The sequence below is a fragment of the Phytophthora infestans genome, genomic scaffold (assembly GCF_000142945.1).
Source record: "Phytophthora infestans T30-4 supercont1.8 genomic scaffold, whole genome shotgun sequence".
NCBI classification, from domain to species: domain Eukaryota; phylum Oomycota; class Peronosporomycetes; order Peronosporales; family Peronosporaceae; genus Phytophthora; species Phytophthora infestans.
In genome coordinates, this window is record NW_003303751.1 from 3,530,758 (window position 1) to 3,548,650 (window position 17,893).

Here is a 17,893-nt window from a genome sequence, read left to right on the forward strand (position 1 = left end):
GGTGCCCTCTGACGGTGGATCTAGTAGCCACGGCTAATGTAGAGTCAAGATCCACCGCGAGGAACCCCGGATCCCATACTCCTGAGTTCGTATCCAAGGAGGGAGGATCCCGCCTTGAGGGACCTGGATCCAGGGTATAGGGATGAGGGATACAGTGGATCTCGAACTTTCGTGGGACAACGGAGATCACAGACGGTTGCGAGATGATGTTGGATGATTGGAGAGCTCGGATCCACGGCGAGTGTACCATTACAGTGAGGTGGATCCAAGCGACCTGGATCCGGATGAGTGTACCCATAATAGGGTGACCATGATGATTACGTCATATATCCGGTGGATCTGAAGATAACACAGCTGGGATGATGGGTCAAGGGAAGAAGGGACATGCAGCCAAGCCTGGTAAGGGATTTAGCAGATGAAAGACATAGAAGGTAGAAACCCAGGCAGGTATAGGCTTAAATATCAATACAGTCCTCAATTTGCACAGTATCACGCAAGTGCCTTCCTGCCCTCAAGAACCGGAACTACATTGGCCGTACGAGCTCCGAGAAGATTGGGAATTGCGAATCTAGTGTTGGTAGTGATAACTGGATAATACATTGGCCAGATCCTACAACCTAGTGAGCTTTTCCTTTACTCGTGCAGATCCGACAGGTTAACCGAATTTACTACTTGGTCGGTTACACCCTAGAGGTTCTCAACTCTCAAGATCCCGTCACAGGAGGCGGCAAGTACGACTTAAAGGACAACACAAAGGCAAGGGAACACACCCGCAAGGCAACCCTACGGCTAGATCCACGATCTAGGCCCCGGATCCATAAGCTCGAATATTCGCTTAGGATACGGAACCATCCACGGACGCAGAGTGAAGATTTTCCACTGCTGCTCCACCCCATCCCCACGTCTCGCCAAGACACTCAAGCTTCACCACTTGAACTCTTCGGAAGTTACCGAGAGAGCAGATCCCGCCCTACCGACGGGTACACAAGGTGAGGAAAGTTCAGCAGAACACGGATCATCGGGGGACCCCCTCCGTTAGTCGGTGTCTGGGCGCAGTTGGTAAGTTGGATCTGGCAATCTCGCAGATTTTGCTGATCCCGCTACACCACACGTATGGCAATCGAAGGCGCTTTCGGGCTGCTAAAAGAGCGTTTTCGCATTTTGAAGATCCCACTAGACGAGCGCTCGCCGATGGCTTCTGTGCGTGTTATTGTAGCCTGTTTGGTGCTACATAATTTACTAGTGGACTTTCAAGACGATGCCTCGATTGAACTTAGCGCACGTGGAGTTATGGAAGACGACGGAGAGGTTTTTAAATACAGCGCCAACGATAAAAAATCACGTGCAACTTTAGGTTCGCAAAAACGAAATGACATTGCCGCGCTGTTTTAGCATCGAATAGACGTTTGGTTCTGGTGCGTACGTTTGGTTGCCTAGCTTTTATATGTGAAGGCTGCGACTAGAGCAGCAAGGTTTTAATTTTGAACGCGTATCTGCTCCATCAGCTCGTCTTGACGCTGTATCAACAGGTTGAAGCGATTATCTAGTCTCTCAGCCACTGCGCTCTCGTCTGTAGCTGGTGCTGGTCGCATGGCTGCTGCCATGGTTTGAAAGCCATCGGCAATCGACTGCATGCCGATCTCGAAGCTGTCGCCCATAGCTTTTCGCTTTTTACTGCGTTGTTTGTGTGGAGATTGACGGCGTGTTTTTTCATCGCTACGACACTCGTCATCCGACAGAAGCTGCGTTCCATCTATCTCACTGTCTGCAAGTGCCTGACCATTCATACCCGATGATCTGTCTCAATAAAACCTACCGTCTTGTTAGATAATAATAATCTCACATAAGGTTACAAACTGACCCCGCCCAAAACGCCTCCATCAAGTCTAGCCCTGGAGGTTCGGCTACTTCGATCTCCTTGTTTCCGGTCGATCGCACGTCGGCCTTGTACTCCGCCCACTTCTTTTTCAGCCACTTCAACTACAAATAGGCATCGCACAGCATGTTAGAACCATTAGTGCTAGAACAAGAAAATATGACAACTCACCTTGTTCTTGCACTGGTCGGAAGAAATGGCCATCTTGACGCTGTCGCTGAGGTCGGTTGTAAGCAGCACCCAGCACGCACCAATTGCCGCGTTGTTCTTGGATTTGCCGAAACGTTCAGCATAAGTCTTGTAGCGCAGTGACATCAGCTCGCGAACCATTGCATCACTCCATTCAATAGAAGAACTGCTCTTTGTCTTGACTTTTGAAGCTTTCTTCATCCTTTTTAATGGTTTTTTTTCATTACCACCACAAGCAGCCTTTGCCCCAGCACGCGTGCCATCATCGGCTATATCGACATCGGGACGGCCAGGTGAGTCAGCGACATCGACGCAAGCGCCCGGCTCAGAGTGGCTGGCGTTTCTACCAGAGCTTACGGCATGCTGCTGCAGCACTACAGCATTTACGTGGCTCTCCATCGACGGGCGCTGCCACATATCATCGTATCCCATCAATGCCGCCATGTTCGGGCCAGGAGTAGCGGAGGATGCCTAGCCACAGGGAGCGAGCATGAACGGCGGTGGCACGCTTGGCATGGCGGTGGTCGCAGATGATGAAGCCAGAGCTGGCATCGAAGTGACAGTAAACGCCATCATGGAGGCGAGCGTGGCAGGTGCCACGCAGCTTTGCATCTTCGCGCAAATCCGTCGTTGTGTCAGTGGCGACGGACATGGCAGATTGAATCGATCCTTGGCAAGTGACGCTTCTTGAGCTGGCAGTGGTTGGCGGCGCTTGAGCGCATGTTGGTGGTCACGCTTTCCCCCAGAAGCTTGCGCGTTCGCAGTGCTTGGCCAGAGAAATTGTCAAATTCGAATCCTCGAGGGTTTTCCCCTAGACACAAGTGCACTCGGAGCACTAGACCGAGAACCAGCACCAGCCAGCCCGACCAGCCCCTAAGCGCATTAATCTAGCATCACAACTTACAGGTTTATTAGACGGACGATGTGAACGAGGCTGTCGGCAGAGAACAAGAACAAATACCTTGATTTCGCTCTATCGACTTCAAACAGCTGTAACCGTTTGCAGTTTTCCATCTCGATCGGCTTTGTCTGTGTCACAGTGAAATTTCAGAGCAAGTACTCGTCAGTTTTAAAGCCTACCATCGCTACTGGTGTTTTAGAACCTGACCGAAAGAGTTCTTTGGTGAGCCCTCGGTTTACTCAGCAGAGGTAAGGTGGCAAGAAATGTACTTAAGTGGGAAAATAATATAAAACATCATCTATTAACACTATCTAATATTTTCCAAATCTCTGAATAAATACTAAAATACTACTTGTATTATGTTAGCTTTTGAAAACTTAGTTACAATTAATAGTTTATCGCAAAAATGGTACTATTCCTTTTAAAAATATCATACGATATAAAGTTTTCCTGTTTCAACGGTAATCATTGTGCTTATGCCGTCACTGTACTCTCGACAAAGCTCCTTAGTGTTGCCTTCGCATTTTCAAACAGACACAACACAAAGCGACGTCTACTACAAAAGTGATGAGCCCGCGACCAGTACAAGAAAGCCTGCTAATCATCTTAGGTGCTCGACTGGCCCGCGTGGAGGCATACCTGGGCCTGACCGAAGATTCAGACGGCGAGGCACCGCAGATTCACGCCTACGATGAATACGTCGGCAAGTACTTACCACCATTCCTTAACGCATGTGAGAAGCTCGGAGGTCACGTTCTGGAGCTAGGTTGGGCTCGTAAGAAGGCGTTCACTGGGCAGCGATCATTTCTGCTCATGGCTAGCCAATGCAAAAGACCCGACGGACTTTTCGAGTTTGTCAGAGGTGCTGTCCTGCATTGAAGAGATCAGCACAATCCGCGACAACCGTAGTGAATTCGTAAACCACGTGTATGAAGCCGCGCAAGCGCTGGGGTGGTTGTGCGCTGAACGCACGCCCAAAAAAAAAAAAACTACCGTCGACTCGTTCGTGGAAGGACTAGACTTTTGGGGTAACAAGATCCGCGTGCAGCACAAGACTTCTAACCTCGATCATATGCCTTCGTGGAAACGCTGAGGAGCTTGCTATCACAGCTCGCACAGTACATCAGAAACTATCATCTTGTTGGTGTCACTTGGAACAATAAGGGACGCGACGTGACCAACTACACGCCCGACATCGCTAAATCTGGGACCCCTGCTAGTGGTGGTATGGTCAACGTATTCGCCGGTATTAAATCCATTGACCAGAGCGGCGGCAAGACCGCCGGACTCAAGAAGGTCACGAAGGACATGCAGACGTGGCGCAAAGACTACCAGCCCGACGGCGCTGCGCCTGTAGCTGCTACTGCTGCTACTAAGAAGCCGGCTGCACCTGTCAAAGTCGCCAAGCCTGCTGTCTGTGAAGAGCGCAACGGGAACTGGCAGATCGAGTATCAGACTGGCCCCGAGCCGCTCACCGTCAGTGGTATCAGCATGAAGCAGCAAGTGTACATCTTTGGTTGCGAGGGTGCCACCATCCTGCTGGAAGGTAAGGCCAAGAACATCGTGTTCGACTCGTGCAAGAAGACCAAGCTCATCTTTGACAACGCCGTGTCCAGCATCGAGGTCGTCAACTGCAAGAGTGTACAGGTGCAGTCAAGGGTGTGGTACCATCCGTGGCCATCGACAAGACGGACGGCTGCCTCGTGTACATCTCATGGGAAGGTCGTGAAGTGCAGTTCGTCACGTCCAAGAGCTCTGAGATGAACGTGGCGTTCCCACAAGGTGCAGGCAGCGACGACTATGCGGAGAAGCCGATTCCGGAGCAGGTCGTGCACAAGATCATGGACAATCTGACCATCTCGTCCGACGTGTCAGCGTTATATTCAAAGTAAACCCACCGGAATCCTAATGATATGTTCTGATACGTCCGTGCCGTGCCTGGGTAGAAGCCAATCTAAGTCGTGACGAGATTCGCATCAAGTTGTCCTCTATTAATAGACACACTGAAAACCCGCCTCTGCCAAAAAACGATGTGTATCTTACACGAAAGTGAAACTGAATGTGGTGTACGAGCCACCGGTTCACCCTATATGTGGCGCTGTGATTGGTCGAATACCGTTGACCTTGACTTTCATTCTCGATTCTGCCAGACTTGATATCTGGCATCGTAACGTCCAACGCCTCGTGCTCTAACGGCCACCGCTGCCATGGAAACCGGTCACCACATGCTGCTCCGCAGCCACACCAAGAAGCACCAGACGCAGCAGAAGTGCCTCGTCCTGCCGTCGAAGGAGCAGTCAGCCATGCCGTCTCAACCGAGCACCGGCAAGCTGCACACGTTCGAGCGGCTGCATGCCGAGGGTTTCGCCTATCTGGCCGACAACTCGTACATCCGTTCGGGTTACCGACTGCATTACTCGGCGCGTGACTGCTTTCTGTCGCTCTTCGAGCTGCACAACGAGACTCTCAACGTGTGGACGCACATGGTCGGATCGTTTATTTTCCTCATGCTTATGGTCTATCTAGCACTCTCAAGCCACGCATTGTCCCCTGCGGCTGATACTGCAGCGCTCGCTGGGCTCACAAGCCCGCAGACCTGGTGCGACAATGGCCAACAGTGGATTGTGGACGGCCGTCACACGCCACGGATGCTGCTGGCCTCTGGCCTGACCGAGCTCTGCCCGCCGCCTACGGGTCGCGTGGCGCCGGCCAAGTACTACGAGGTGGCAAGCGTCATCTTTGACCACAGTCTACAGCGTTTGCCCAGTCTCGAACGCTTCCACGCACTCGTGGAGAAGAACGTGGGCGGCTTCTCTGAGTCGGTGGGTGCCCAGATGGAGCAGCTTCGCAGCGAGCTGGGCGCGTTGTCGGCGCGTCTCGGGGGCCAGATGCGTGACGCCCATTCTGAGCAGGTGCAGTCCCTCAAAATGCAGCTGGGCGAGCGTGTTGAGTCGCTGTCGGTGTTCCTGCAGGACGTGGCCAGTCAGGTGGGAGCGGATCTGCCCATGAAGTACGCTCTGGAGGAGCTGGACGGCGTGGCCGAGAGTGTACGCAAGGGTCTCCACATCTTGGCCACCGCTGAGGGCCCCCACAACGTGCCGCACTGGCCAATCTTCGCCTTTATGGCCAGCGCCGTCATCTGCTTGACATGTAGCGCCACGTTCCACTTGATGTTCGTGGTCAGCCGCTCGGCCTACATGTTCCTGTCCCGTCTGGACTACGCTGGCATCACAATTCTAATCGCGGGGTCCTTCTATCCCTTGATCTACTACTCGTTCTACTGCCATCCGTGGTTGCGCACCGTCTACCTCACGTCCATCTCGACCATGGCCGCGCTCACTTTCGTTGTGGCGCTCATGCCGATTTTCGGCACGCCCAAGTTCCTCGTGGCACGCACGTGCATCTTCCTGGCGCTGGGCTTCTTCGGTGTGGTCCCCGTGACGCACTTGGTGTGGCACTTTGGCCTCTTCGACCCTCACGTTACGGTCATGATTGGCCCGCTGTTGCTCATGGGGCTCCTGTACACGAGTGGAGCCATCATCTACGCGACCAAGTTCCCGGAACGCTTCTTCCCCGGCCGCTTCGACTTGTGGTTCTCGAGTCACCAGCTCTGGCACATTTGCGTCGTGGCCGCTGCGCTCGTGCACTTCGCCAACGCTTTACAGCAGTATGAGTGGCGCTGGAATACACAGTGCGAGGCATAGCTAGAGACGTGCTTGTTGGTCGCATCTCAAGGTGCCGCTGGCGGGAAGACGATGCGGTTAATTAAGAGTGCGCCTTTCAGATCTTATGCTTCCGGTTGCTATTTTGGTCGTAAACCCCTTAATTGAAGCTCATTATTAGTGTACCTGTTACAGTTCGAATGAGTGGGCCCTCTGCATACAAGAAGGCAGCTGGTGCTCCCGTGGCGAAGCTGCAGCTTGAGTTGCCACCAGCGCTAGGACATGAGATGAAGAGCACAGGACGCTGCTCGTTCGATACTCAAGGTCGATTCGCAGCATTCGAGCAAGCCTTGGCAGGCGACGCGACTCTTTCGGCCTCTCCTCGAACACGCAACATTCAACGCCTCAAGCCTTCGTATATATCGCCAAGGGAGCAAGATCGCTATCCCCAGTTTGCAACAACAGCAGCGAAAGGTGCCGTGGCCGCTCGACTGGGACTGGCAATCCAAGCCGCCCAACAGAACTCGCCCACCACACGGACACCGTATCGAGCTCCAAGTGATCACGAATTCCGCGATCCAACGTCTCCGATCAAATGGGCGCCTCAGGCCCATGGCCGCGACTTCCAGACCAACTTCACATTGCCCAGTAACCAAGACGTCCGACGACGCACTGCACGAGACCAGGAAGGATTCTTCGGGGCAGCCCCAGGTGAAGACTCGAAGCAGCAAGCGCAGGAAACCTTAGCGACCAAGCCTCAAACTGCTCGCTCGCCAGCGAAGTCGCCACCTGGTAAACCTGACTTTACATCTCGGGTGACGCACACATCTCGCAAGAGTGCTAACAAGTCGCTGCGACTGGAGACAATTCTTGACCAAGACGGACTACTACCTCAGCTGCAGGAGATCCGCCAGCACAGATATCGGGACGAAGTAATCCTTTTTTTTTCATCCTCTGCAACGACTGTCGCTCACATGACACTCACGCATTTTGTTATGATAGACCAAGTCACCTGTTCCATTCCTCGCCAGCTTCCGGCCGGCTTCACCTCTGAAGCCAATGTCACCTCACTGACTTTGTTTGTCTTCTCCATTTTGTCTCCGTCTATTCATTCCTCCCACACTGGACCGGCCAACAGGTTACATTACAACAAAGACACATACTCTTAGTCATCCTCTCAAGTAAAACGCGGTTTACTCTCGCTCGTACAGTACCTTGTTCGTCTGAGGAAAAAGCGAATTGGCGGCGATTTGCAGCCTCGACCACAGCCTCAAGCCCCGACAAGTCGATTCTGGTGTACACGGGGGGCGGTGATGGAGGCCGTGCGCTTCTGCTGTTTGACTTTCTTCGTTGCATGGGCTGCTCCTCATCTGCACAAGTAGCCAGCGAGTTAACAACAGAAAAGGAAGGGGGAAAACCAGACGGGTGAGTACGAACTGGTAGCGGATGGGAAGGCGAATTGGTCGTGACGAGGTGCAACAAGGTCCACAGTTCTGTCTTCAGTCTCAATGTTGGTGACCACCGGGGCTGGCTCAGGTGAAGAAGTGGGCTGAGCACGCTTAAACAGCATCGACAGTCGCCTAGGCGTTGATGATTCGTGCACAACTGAGCTAGCAGTCTTGCTCTCTTCGCTGTCACTGACTTTGGAGCTCGAGCGCTTAGATTTGCGTGGTAAGACACTCAATCGAGGCGAAAGCTGACGGAGTAGGGATCCTTCACCAGCTTCTGCTTGACTGTCTCTGTTGCTGCTGTCGTCTTCACTGTGCATCGATGCAGGAGACTTGGACTTACGACTTCGGAGACGGGATAGCAAAGTCCGTCGAGGTGGCGCAACAGCAGCAGTGGAAGCAGTGGATTTCGGCGTTTCTTCCTTCTCTTCAAGCGAGTCTTCATCATTTGATGGTCCACGACTGAAGACTTTCCCTTCTGAGCGTGGCGCAAATATTCCGGGCTCGATATCCAGTAGAGAGTGTGATGCTAACCCAAACGGAGAAGAAGACGGCTGTAGAAGTGTTAAATCACCTTCTTCTGAGGCTGAAGAAGGCACAAAAGTAGATGGGAATGTCGGCATGCGCGTGAACAACTTGGAAAGCAGCACTGGGCTTACTGGCGGAGCAGACTCACCCCCACTTACGGCAGGACTTGCTATCCCTTCATTCTTGCTGATTCGTGTAGCGTCCCCTGCACGTGACTCTCGGGCAACGTTGCCTGTAGATTCTTGACCAGCCCCAGCGATATCGATAGGTCGGGCTTCGTCACCTGTTGTCCCCTCCTGCTGTGCTGCACGTTGCGATGGAGTAGGCCACACACTCCGAACGGGTCGGAAGTAGCCAACAATCATCTCTTCACTGCTCTTTCTCTCTCGACCTTCCGACTTATCCTCATCGTCTAATGGTGCAGCTTCTTCAGCCGTAACTTCCTCAGATTCTTTAACTTCTTGAGCATCTTGAGAGGGCACGGCCACGTTGGCAAAAGACACAACTCCGCCCAAATCCTCTCTTTTACGCAGCGCCACATTCAATCGATGCAGCAACTCCAAGCGTTCCTCGTAGTGATGCAGTGCTTGCTCTATGCTAGGCCCACCAGACTCTTGCAGATCAGCGTCTTCGGTCTCAACACGCTTGTCGCCTGTATCTTTTGGTGGCGTCTTCTGTTCAGGAACTTCGGCGTGGCCAACGTATCGTTCTACCAGAAAGATATTGCGTGCTCGTGCTTCTTCCACTGCGCGACTTTCACTTGGTATCAAAAACCACAGGAGCTGAGCTACAAGCCAAATACTCAGCACTCCGATCAGCATATAGCCAACTCGACGCTCGACTGAAATATCTGCGAAGTTATCCGCCGTGAAAAGCGCTAGTGAAAGTGCAACGGGAACGGACAGTCTGACCATGAGAGGCGTATAAGAAGCCCAGAGTCCCAGACCAACGTCATCGCCCTCGCCTGGTTCAGGTCGTTGCCGGATGCAGCAAAGCTCTAAAGCGTTTTGTCGTAACTTGACAGCACAGTCAACTAATGCCAGGAGTGGCAGCAATGGACACACACTCGAGAACATGGTCACCAGTCCAAGTTGCATCATAATTTGTACATAATCCTTGTGGGGTCCTGGATACGGTGACAACGCCTTCGTTTCGTCTTCGTATTGTTTGCTCTGATCCCCTCGTTGGATCGCGTAAAAGCGTCTAACTGCAGACAAAATCAGCAAGATGCGAATACTCAATTGTACTGCCAAGATGGCAACCAGCAGAGTCTCCATCTGAATGAAGATACCAACGTGGCCTTCAATGCGGGAATTGTAGGACATGTAAAGAGGACCAAGAGGAGCCACGAGATGGACCAGTAGCGACAATCCACCCACATCGCTCAGCATCAGTAGAGCCAGTCCAGTGAAAGTGTTAAATAGCTGCAGCATGAACAGTTTGGCGACGAACGAGCTTTGGTAATTGGGGTAATCACGTGAGCAGTGAGGAGCTTCCCACTTGCTGAGAGCATGAGCCACATCAGGAATGCATGCGCCATTCCACTGCACCAAGAAAGCTTGACAGATGCAGGATCCGAGAACTGCGAGCTTCTCTCCCCAAACATCAGCAAGTAAACCCTGAGAAAGAAGCACCGCGAGTGTCACCACTAAGTTGCCATATCCCAGCACCAGAACACACAGCCACGACCCAATCTGTCGTTGGATGGAAGAGCACAGCGAGTGCTTGTACTCAGTATTATGATCCGAGTTGTAACTCGGAGAACAGTCGGTGCTGGTAGTGACACCCCATTGAAGCTGGTACCATACTCGTCTCCGTTCCCAAAGTTTAGCCAACACAAAACTCCACGCGATAACTACAACGCCAAGAAGAAGCTCGACTAAGGGAATAGTAGCATTAACCTTGTCAACCTCGTCGGTATTGTCGATCTCAAGATAGCTTGGAGGGGTGTAGAAGTTCCACAACGAAGTCATCAAAGAATGCTTCATTTCGTTGACCAACGCAGCCATCGAAATAGCAGCAGGGATGATCATCATTTTCCCGTAGAATGCGAGCCACGCAAAGTAAAACGCAATCTCCTCTCCAAAATAGTCACGCACATCTTGAAGTGGTTGGCGGAAGGGAGCGATTCGACCCATGAGGTTCAGAATTGCATGATCCTTCGGGTAAAACTCTCCCGGGAAGTGAACGGGTCTCCAAAACTTGATCCAAGACGAAACGAGAGCACCACGAGAGTTCAAATCGAATCTGCCGGAGCTGTGAAGACAGTGAAACGTCGACAACAAACCACTTGCGATCGTGGCGTTCGTGTCAAACTCAGCGTCGATGATACGTTTCGTTAGACGGATACAATCCACAGTCCGCAGCACAGCAGAACGGCGATATGAGTCGGGGACATCAAGTTTGTTTGGATATTTCTTGTAGATGAACTGACGCTGAATGTTCAGCGAGTAGCTGGCGAACGCGGGAGCTGAGTTGTGACAACGAATTAATCCTCTGGAAGCGCGGGATATTCTCGAGAGAGCATGTACACGAGCAGATACACGAGCAAGCGACTCCCCTGGGAACCACACAGCTTCCTTTGGAGACATCGCACGCTCTGCCAACAAAAGTCTCAACTTGTGCTTAGCCGTATTGGCATCAAGAACCTTCTGGTCCGTTAGCACCTCCTTTTTGTCGTGCCAGAAAGACCTCCCAGGGTCGATTGCATCTGCGAACTGTAAGCGGTACGAGTCGGTCTCGCACAATGTCGCCAGTAGGAGGTTGTCGGACGCAAAAATGCGGACAAGAAGGAGCTGGCCGTCCTCGGATACACTCAGGCTCACATCCAACTTGCAGATCGCTGTTAATCGACGCAGCATTAGGGTGCGTACAATTGCACTTAAGTCGTTCGCAGACACATCCACTCGTGGAGTGCGCACATCTGATAGAACTCTCCCAGTTCGAATTGACCATTCGTTTTCGAAAGCCTCACGCTCTGCTGCTATTCGATCCGCATTTTTCACTCTCATCGACCGCAAGTACACGTCGAGAGCTTCCTCGTATTCGAGAAGAGAAGACGACGGCTGGATCACTTTTTCCACAGTTTTAAGCTTGCCATCGTGTCGTGATGACGTCCAACACACGTAGGACACTGCTCTCCTAATTGCTTGCTGAAGACCTGGTAGAATGAGCCGTACGAGAAGAATCAACTTCACTCCAATCGCCCACGACAGATACGAATTCGCAAAGTCAAATGTCACCATCAGCAGCGCTACAAGCTCGTGCTGACAGAAAATATTAAACTCTGTAGGGTCTTGACTGGACGTCATTCCCACACACACGTGAGAGATCCAGCGCTCAATTGCTGGACACTTCTGCGCTGACGCCTTCACGAAGAGATGTCGAAGATCTTGGGTCTGCGTGTGATCGGTGTCAGGTCCAATTAGTCCGGCAGCCATTTTGATGAACTCTGCGAGCATGAAGACTTCGGAACCAAGGGCAATAACAAGCAGTACACCTGCGACTTGTTGTCTCCATCCACAGCCAATAAAGAGTGCTGCAAGCATCGCCGAGATGCCTGACAGCAGACACACCACCATTACCCACGTGAAGAGCGTATGAAAGTCCGCAATAGAGCAAAAATGGAGAAGATTGGTACTCGCAATTGCATTTGAAGTGCCGAACAGCGCAGCGCCAAAGAGCAGCAACCGTGTAAGCGCCGTGGGTAAATCAAACGACACCGACGTATTCTTGTTGGACAACGAAAGTTTTCTTCTTCTCTTGGACTTTTTCTTGGAAGCAACAGGATCGTGTATAGCCAGAAACACCCCCGTTAAAAGGACCTGCAACGAGACCATCGCTAGCTCTCCAATTATCACTGCCTCAACAACCGCATCAAACTGCAAACAACTTGTCAGCGTTGCGTCGACACACGCTTGTTCGCTGTCACTCCAGAGTGGAGAAAAGAATTCGCGTTGGTCAATAGTGACGGATCCATAACCGAGCTTCGTCGTTGATGAATCGGAGCAATGTTCACTCAGCCACTGGAGAAAAACACTGGGAGCGTCGAACACAAATCGCTGTGCAAGTGACGGTACTGCACCTCCATTGAGAATCAAATCGATCGTTTCCTGTGTAAGAGAATCTTCACTCTGAGCCAGCGCTTCCCGTAATTTATCGTGACTTCTTCGAGTGATAATGTTCTCGTCCAGGAGCAAGGCCAGAGCCATAAGAAATGCAATATCCACAACAAACAGCGCAAGTGCACCATTCATAGTGCCTCTGTACGCTGCCACCCAGCCCCCAATATCCTTCAGGACCAACAGCGCCACAGACACTAAAACTGCGGTTACCAGCTGCTGTGGCACTCGTTCGTGCCCATCGTAGTTCCAGTAGAGTATATAGCCCAATATTGTAGCCAAGAGCAGCAATACTATTGAGAGCACGCAAAGTCTGCGTAAAACCCTCGCTACATGGGAACTCGCTGCCGGTTGCTGATCTTCTTTCTCTATTCGTTCCGCCTCCACTGCTGCTGCATGTGCTGCATTTGTCGTCGCCACCTTGCGCAGATACTTTTCCTCCCTCTGCTCGATGGCCATCGTCATCTCCATCATCTCCTGGAGCTGTACACAGAGTATGGTTCAATATCGACACACGTCGCAGATCTCTTTTAATCGCGCTTACCTTGTCTTTCGCGATGCTATTGCCGCTGAGTGGGAACGCCATCACGTAGAAGTAGCGCCACGGCTTCCGGCCGGCCGAAGCTCCGTCCGCCGCCTTCATTGCTGCTCTGCAGGCGCCTCAATTGACGGTCATGCGCAACGCAGCTCTTCAAGATACCGCTGGATCCACTTTGATGTGCTAAACACAATACCGGTCCACAAATAAAGATTTGCGGACTACGCGAATACCGCAAATTATATTTGGGATATTTTAGAAAATGTTAGGACAATTTTTGAACTTAGAAATTCCATTGCAATAGAAAGCAGCTTCCTAGGTAAGTAGTTAGCACTGACAACGAGAAGAGAAACGAAGCCGATGGAGGCGTATAGCACAGGACGTGCTTGGAGTATACTCTCCGCCGGGCGAAGTGAGGCGGAAAGTAAACATGGGTCAGAAAAAGAATTTAGTTTATATATCCGTTTGAATGTATCAATACAAATTGGAGCGGAAACGGCGAAGCGAGGCGGTCACACTCCTGCTGAGCAAAAACTATCAAAGAGCCCCGCTTGCGGGGCTCCGCTCGGCTTGTTTCGTCAATATAATATCAATGTTATTGAAATTATATATTTATATCCATGCCCTGCGCCGAGGCCGTACACACTTTTTAGCACCACTAATGGCAGAGGAGTTCTGTTTGACGCTGATGCAACGGGCGTAATAACTGGAAACCGAGGTGTTTAATAATACTCACTAACTTCGCCACGTTCCCCTTCATTTTATCTCGCTCCTAATTTGGATGAGAGGAAACGGCTTTTAGTGAATTGATATCATCGCACACAAGTTTACCCACTTCAACGAACCTGCGAGCGATGAGCGACAGCGAGGAGGACTCGTCCAGTATCAGCAAACAAAAGTCCATTTTCAGCGGAATGGGCAGGTACGAGACGATTGATTCTCGCTTGGCAGTGCGCACAAACTTACTGTACCTTCTAAAAATTGCTGCAGGGTGAAGCAGATCAATCATCTCCGTGAAAAGTGGAGTCCCAAGCCCAAGTCTCCGCTGCCTGATCGATCTTTCACCGACACTCCACCGTCATCTCCATGGAGTCGACGTCCTAGTCCGGTCAAATATCCCTCAGAAGCACCAAGCGAGAATGGTCGACATACATTTCGTCGATCGCAGTCTGTGAGTGGATCACCAACACGGCAACCTGCAGTCACAATCGTGGACATGGAACGATATCTCGGCATCAACACGTGGCTTGAACGTAACGGCATCAACGTTGCACAAGTCGACACTTCAAGAGCAACTACACCTGAAAAATCAAAGAACTACGGGCTCTTTGACGATATGTACAGCTCACTGGAAGTACTCGAGGCCTCTCTAAAGACAGATCTTTCCCGCCTTGGACTTGACAAAAGCGCCAACCAGGTACGACGGGCTGACAGAAGCTTTAACCATCTCTTGGTGTCTGTGTCTAATGCGCTTAGGTTGTGCTGCAGAATTCTGGTGGTCAATGCAAGGAAGTTGCAACGCTTTCTTCTCCTGCTCTCTTTGATTATTTAACTGTGATAGGCGCTGATCTGCTCGATGTCAAGATTTGCAATTACTGGAGCCAACGAGAAAATGTGTTTGAACCGACTGTCGCGTTCGCGTACCCACCAGAGAGTCAATTCAACGCAGAGAGTCTTGAGCATTTTTGTTTTCCGGCCGGAATTCAGACTACCACCTCGATTACCAGTAACGAGAAGCCCAGCGAAACGTCAGAAAGCTTCAAGGAAGGCGAATTCTTCGTTCTTATGATATCGGGCGGAGGTACACAGGGCCAAAGTATTCAGTTTGCCATGTGCATGAAGGGGCTTGTCACGATTCCCAGTAGTACTGACGACGGCAAATATCGACTGCTGCCGATTTGCTATTGCGCCATCGTACAGATTCCATTTATCTCTTTCTTTCGAGCCCTGCTACAGGGATTACTGGGCAAGTGTTTACGCTCTAAGAAGCAAAGTGCTCAATTCTCCAACTAACATTCGTTTGTGCACAACAGATAATCTCCGGAATGAACTCGGATCAAGTGGAGACACAGACAGTAGTAGCACTTTGAGTAGCATTGTGACGGACAAGGTGCGTCCTGCTTGCATTTCTACTTTCTTGCTACGTTAAAGGACCGAGTTCGCTAACACCCTTGCAGCATGCAGGATTGATTGACGACATTTTGCGGCGTCTTCAGAAGATTTCTCTTCCTGACAAGGGATTTTCCATGTCTGTGAAAGTTTTTCCGTCTCCACGCTCAGAATTGATACTCGCACGGCCACACAAAGAAAACGCTTTGGACGAGAAGGTTGCGCTTCTGTTGCAGTGGGCTCTCCCGTTGCTGCTGTCGCGCCTGTCAATTGACCGTCTTCTTCAGATTTTGAGTCTTTTGCTTCTCGAGACAAAGTTAATTGTCGTCTCTGACGAGATCCCGCTCTTGTCTTCGTCTACGTTGGGATTGGCGTCTCTGTTGCACCCTCTCGTCTGGGCTGGGCCATTGATTAGTGTTCTACCGCCATCGATGCACGAGTATATGGAGGTGAGTGTCCAATGGGCTCTACTAGTGATTCTGTCACTAACCACGTCTACTTTAGGCTCCAGTTCCTTTAATTTGTGGTGTTGACGAACTTCCTCGCGATTTTGAGTGCTCTAAAGGCACTTGCATCCTCTATCTAGCGGACAATCGCATGCAGCTTCATAGCGATGATGAAGTTGCGTTTAGGAGCATTCTTATGCCTGAATCGGAGAATCTCTCGTGTGATCTCACAAGATTCATCAAACAAACGCTGGGACAAGAGACGGGTGCATTACGAGACAGCGTGACGCCTCTATCGACTCATCTTGTGATACATCGAGTTCGTAAACATATTGAGCGTCTGATTAGTAGTTGTACACGCACGAGAGACCACGCACTCGACGCCAGTGAGATGCGATTCGTTGATCAGCTCATGCAAACCCAAATGTACCAGAAGTACCGAGACGATCAACCTGCTACGCCTTCTGTCGAGCAATGCAAGCACCAGGTGCCAACGCTTCAGCCTGCACAGGATGAAGCTTCAAAAAAGGAATCTTTACTCAGCAACACTCAACACGATGGATTGAAGTCAGCAGCCTGTATGCTGTTCCAAATCGCACTGGCAGGAGTCAGTGTACAACCACAAAGCAGCCCTCAAATGAACGAAATACCAGATAGTATTGTGGACGAAGAAACCGAGACTCTTACCGTCGTCGACATGGTAGCGCCACCAGCCGAGGATGAGCCGGAACCAAGATCAGTGACACTCTCATCTCCAGCTCTCACCCCGTCAGGTAATTTAATCGATTTAAAGTGGAATCGTATTTATTCTAACGAATTCGTGTCTAGCTAGAATTTCCTCCAGCATGAAACTTTCGCCTAATGATAAAGTGGAATCACCGTCCAGAGGTTACGAGTTGTTATCGCCCATAGTAAGTGAGGCATCGAACCATACGGAACGAAGACCGGGTCGACCATTTGCTTGGCCCCTTAGCCATTCCGAGCTGAGTATTTTCTGGAGGTCCGATGAAACGAGTGCGGCAAGTCCTGGAAGGGCTCAATGTGTTGCATTGCACTCTCCCAGGAGCCAGTCGTTTGGATCTCCTTGCCGCAGTCCAAACAACACTAGCGATGTCGCCTACAGTGAAGAACCGAAATGTGTCGGTCGCAGTGAACTTGGAAGTGTAGTCAAAGCCCAAAGAGCGGACACGGAGACTACAATCTCGATATTTGACACTGCTTTAAGTGACGCTCTGAGAAGTGCCGATGATTCGTGGCTCTTTGAGCCTCCAGACGATCCCAGATCAAACTTGCAGCATAACTATGACAGCGATGACGACCGCTCTACCACGCACGAAAGCTCAGCGGAAGATGATACTGTTTCAGTACACGAAGAAGACCTGATTCAAGAAATGGGGAGTCAACACAACGGTCCCTTTGTCGCATCTCGGCGGTCTCGACACGGCAGTTTTTATGATATCGATCTCAATGAGGACCTCGGACTTACAAACTCGATCTTGACAGCTGATCGGGTAAAGGTGCTGATGACAGGAATTAGCGTTCACTCGGTCAGTGCTCCTCTCTAGCTGTTCGTAAGTGCAACTTCGCTAACGTTTATCTCGTTGTGTTTCAATAGCGGGGTGCGTGGGAAGGCTGGTGTGAAGGCCAAATGTTCGTTTCTCCGACTCTCACGACCCTCACCTGGGAGCGGCATGCTGTAGCGTTTGCTGCTCTCAACATGCACCTCGCAGACATCACAAGCATTGCATTCGAAGACCAACCAACAGCTTCACCGAACGGATCAAGGCAACGTCGCGTCCAGTTCACTTTCAGCAATGAAGCGATCTACTTTCAGTTTCCATGTTCGCCTCAACACACCGGGTTTTTTGACATCTTAAAGCAAACCATTCAGCCAACACAGGACCTCTCAGCGGGGAGGCAGCATTCGTTTCCGCCGTTATCATCGCCTGGGCCTCAAATCCCGCAAACCAAAATCCTCAATGACCGCAGACTCGTATCGACAGACAGTCAAGATGAAACTCTCACTACTAATCTCACCCCAACGCCCAGTTTTCTAGCTCCAACGCTGTCGGAAA

The 17,893-nt window shown here is 51.1% G+C and overlaps 4 protein-coding genes across 4 annotated transcripts; 3 read left to right on the forward strand and 1 right to left on the reverse strand.

Moving 5' to 3' along the window:
- Nucleotides 1–5,112: 5,112 nt before the first annotated feature.
- On the forward strand, nucleotides 5,113–6,812 carry PITG_06651 (adiponectin receptor protein, putative; the record flags this gene model as incomplete). Its single annotated transcript, XM_002998683.1, has 1 exon — nucleotides 5,113–6,812. One exon carries the CDS (start codon nucleotides 5,174–5,176, stop codon nucleotides 6,668–6,670), a length of 1,497 nt encoding a protein of 498 aa, XP_002998729.1.
- Nucleotides 6,813–6,828: 16 nt separating this feature from the next.
- On the forward strand, nucleotides 6,829–7,702 carry PITG_06652 (uncharacterized protein; the record flags this gene model as incomplete). The annotated part of the gene is made up of 3 exons (XM_002998684.1): nucleotides 6,829–7,339; nucleotides 7,406–7,560; nucleotides 7,631–7,702. 3 exons carry the CDS (start codon nucleotides 6,829–6,831, stop codon nucleotides 7,700–7,702), a joined length of 738 nt encoding a protein of 245 aa, XP_002998730.1.
- Nucleotides 7,703–8,973: 1,271 nt separating this feature from the next.
- On the reverse strand, nucleotides 8,974–12,065 carry PITG_06653 (uncharacterized protein; the record flags this gene model as incomplete). Its single annotated transcript, XM_002998685.1, has 6 exons — nucleotides 8,974–8,979; nucleotides 9,144–9,194; nucleotides 9,291–9,749; nucleotides 9,813–10,328; nucleotides 10,389–10,505; nucleotides 10,602–12,065. The coding sequence occupies 6 exons, from the start codon at nucleotides 12,063–12,065 to the stop codon at nucleotides 8,974–8,976; spliced, it is 2,613 nt and encodes an 870-aa protein (XP_002998731.1).
- A 2,052-nt stretch (nucleotides 12,066–14,117) lies between these two features.
- On the forward strand, nucleotides 14,118–16,384 carry PITG_06654 (uncharacterized protein; the record flags this gene model as incomplete). The annotated part of the gene is made up of 7 exons (XM_002998686.1): nucleotides 14,118–14,185; nucleotides 14,254–14,680; nucleotides 14,773–15,235; nucleotides 15,297–15,373; nucleotides 15,441–15,821; nucleotides 15,877–16,253; nucleotides 16,300–16,384. The coding sequence occupies 7 exons, from the start codon at nucleotides 14,118–14,120 to the stop codon at nucleotides 16,382–16,384; spliced, it is 1,878 nt and encodes a 625-aa protein (XP_002998732.1).
- Between the last annotated feature and the right edge of the window lie 1,509 nt (nucleotides 16,385–17,893).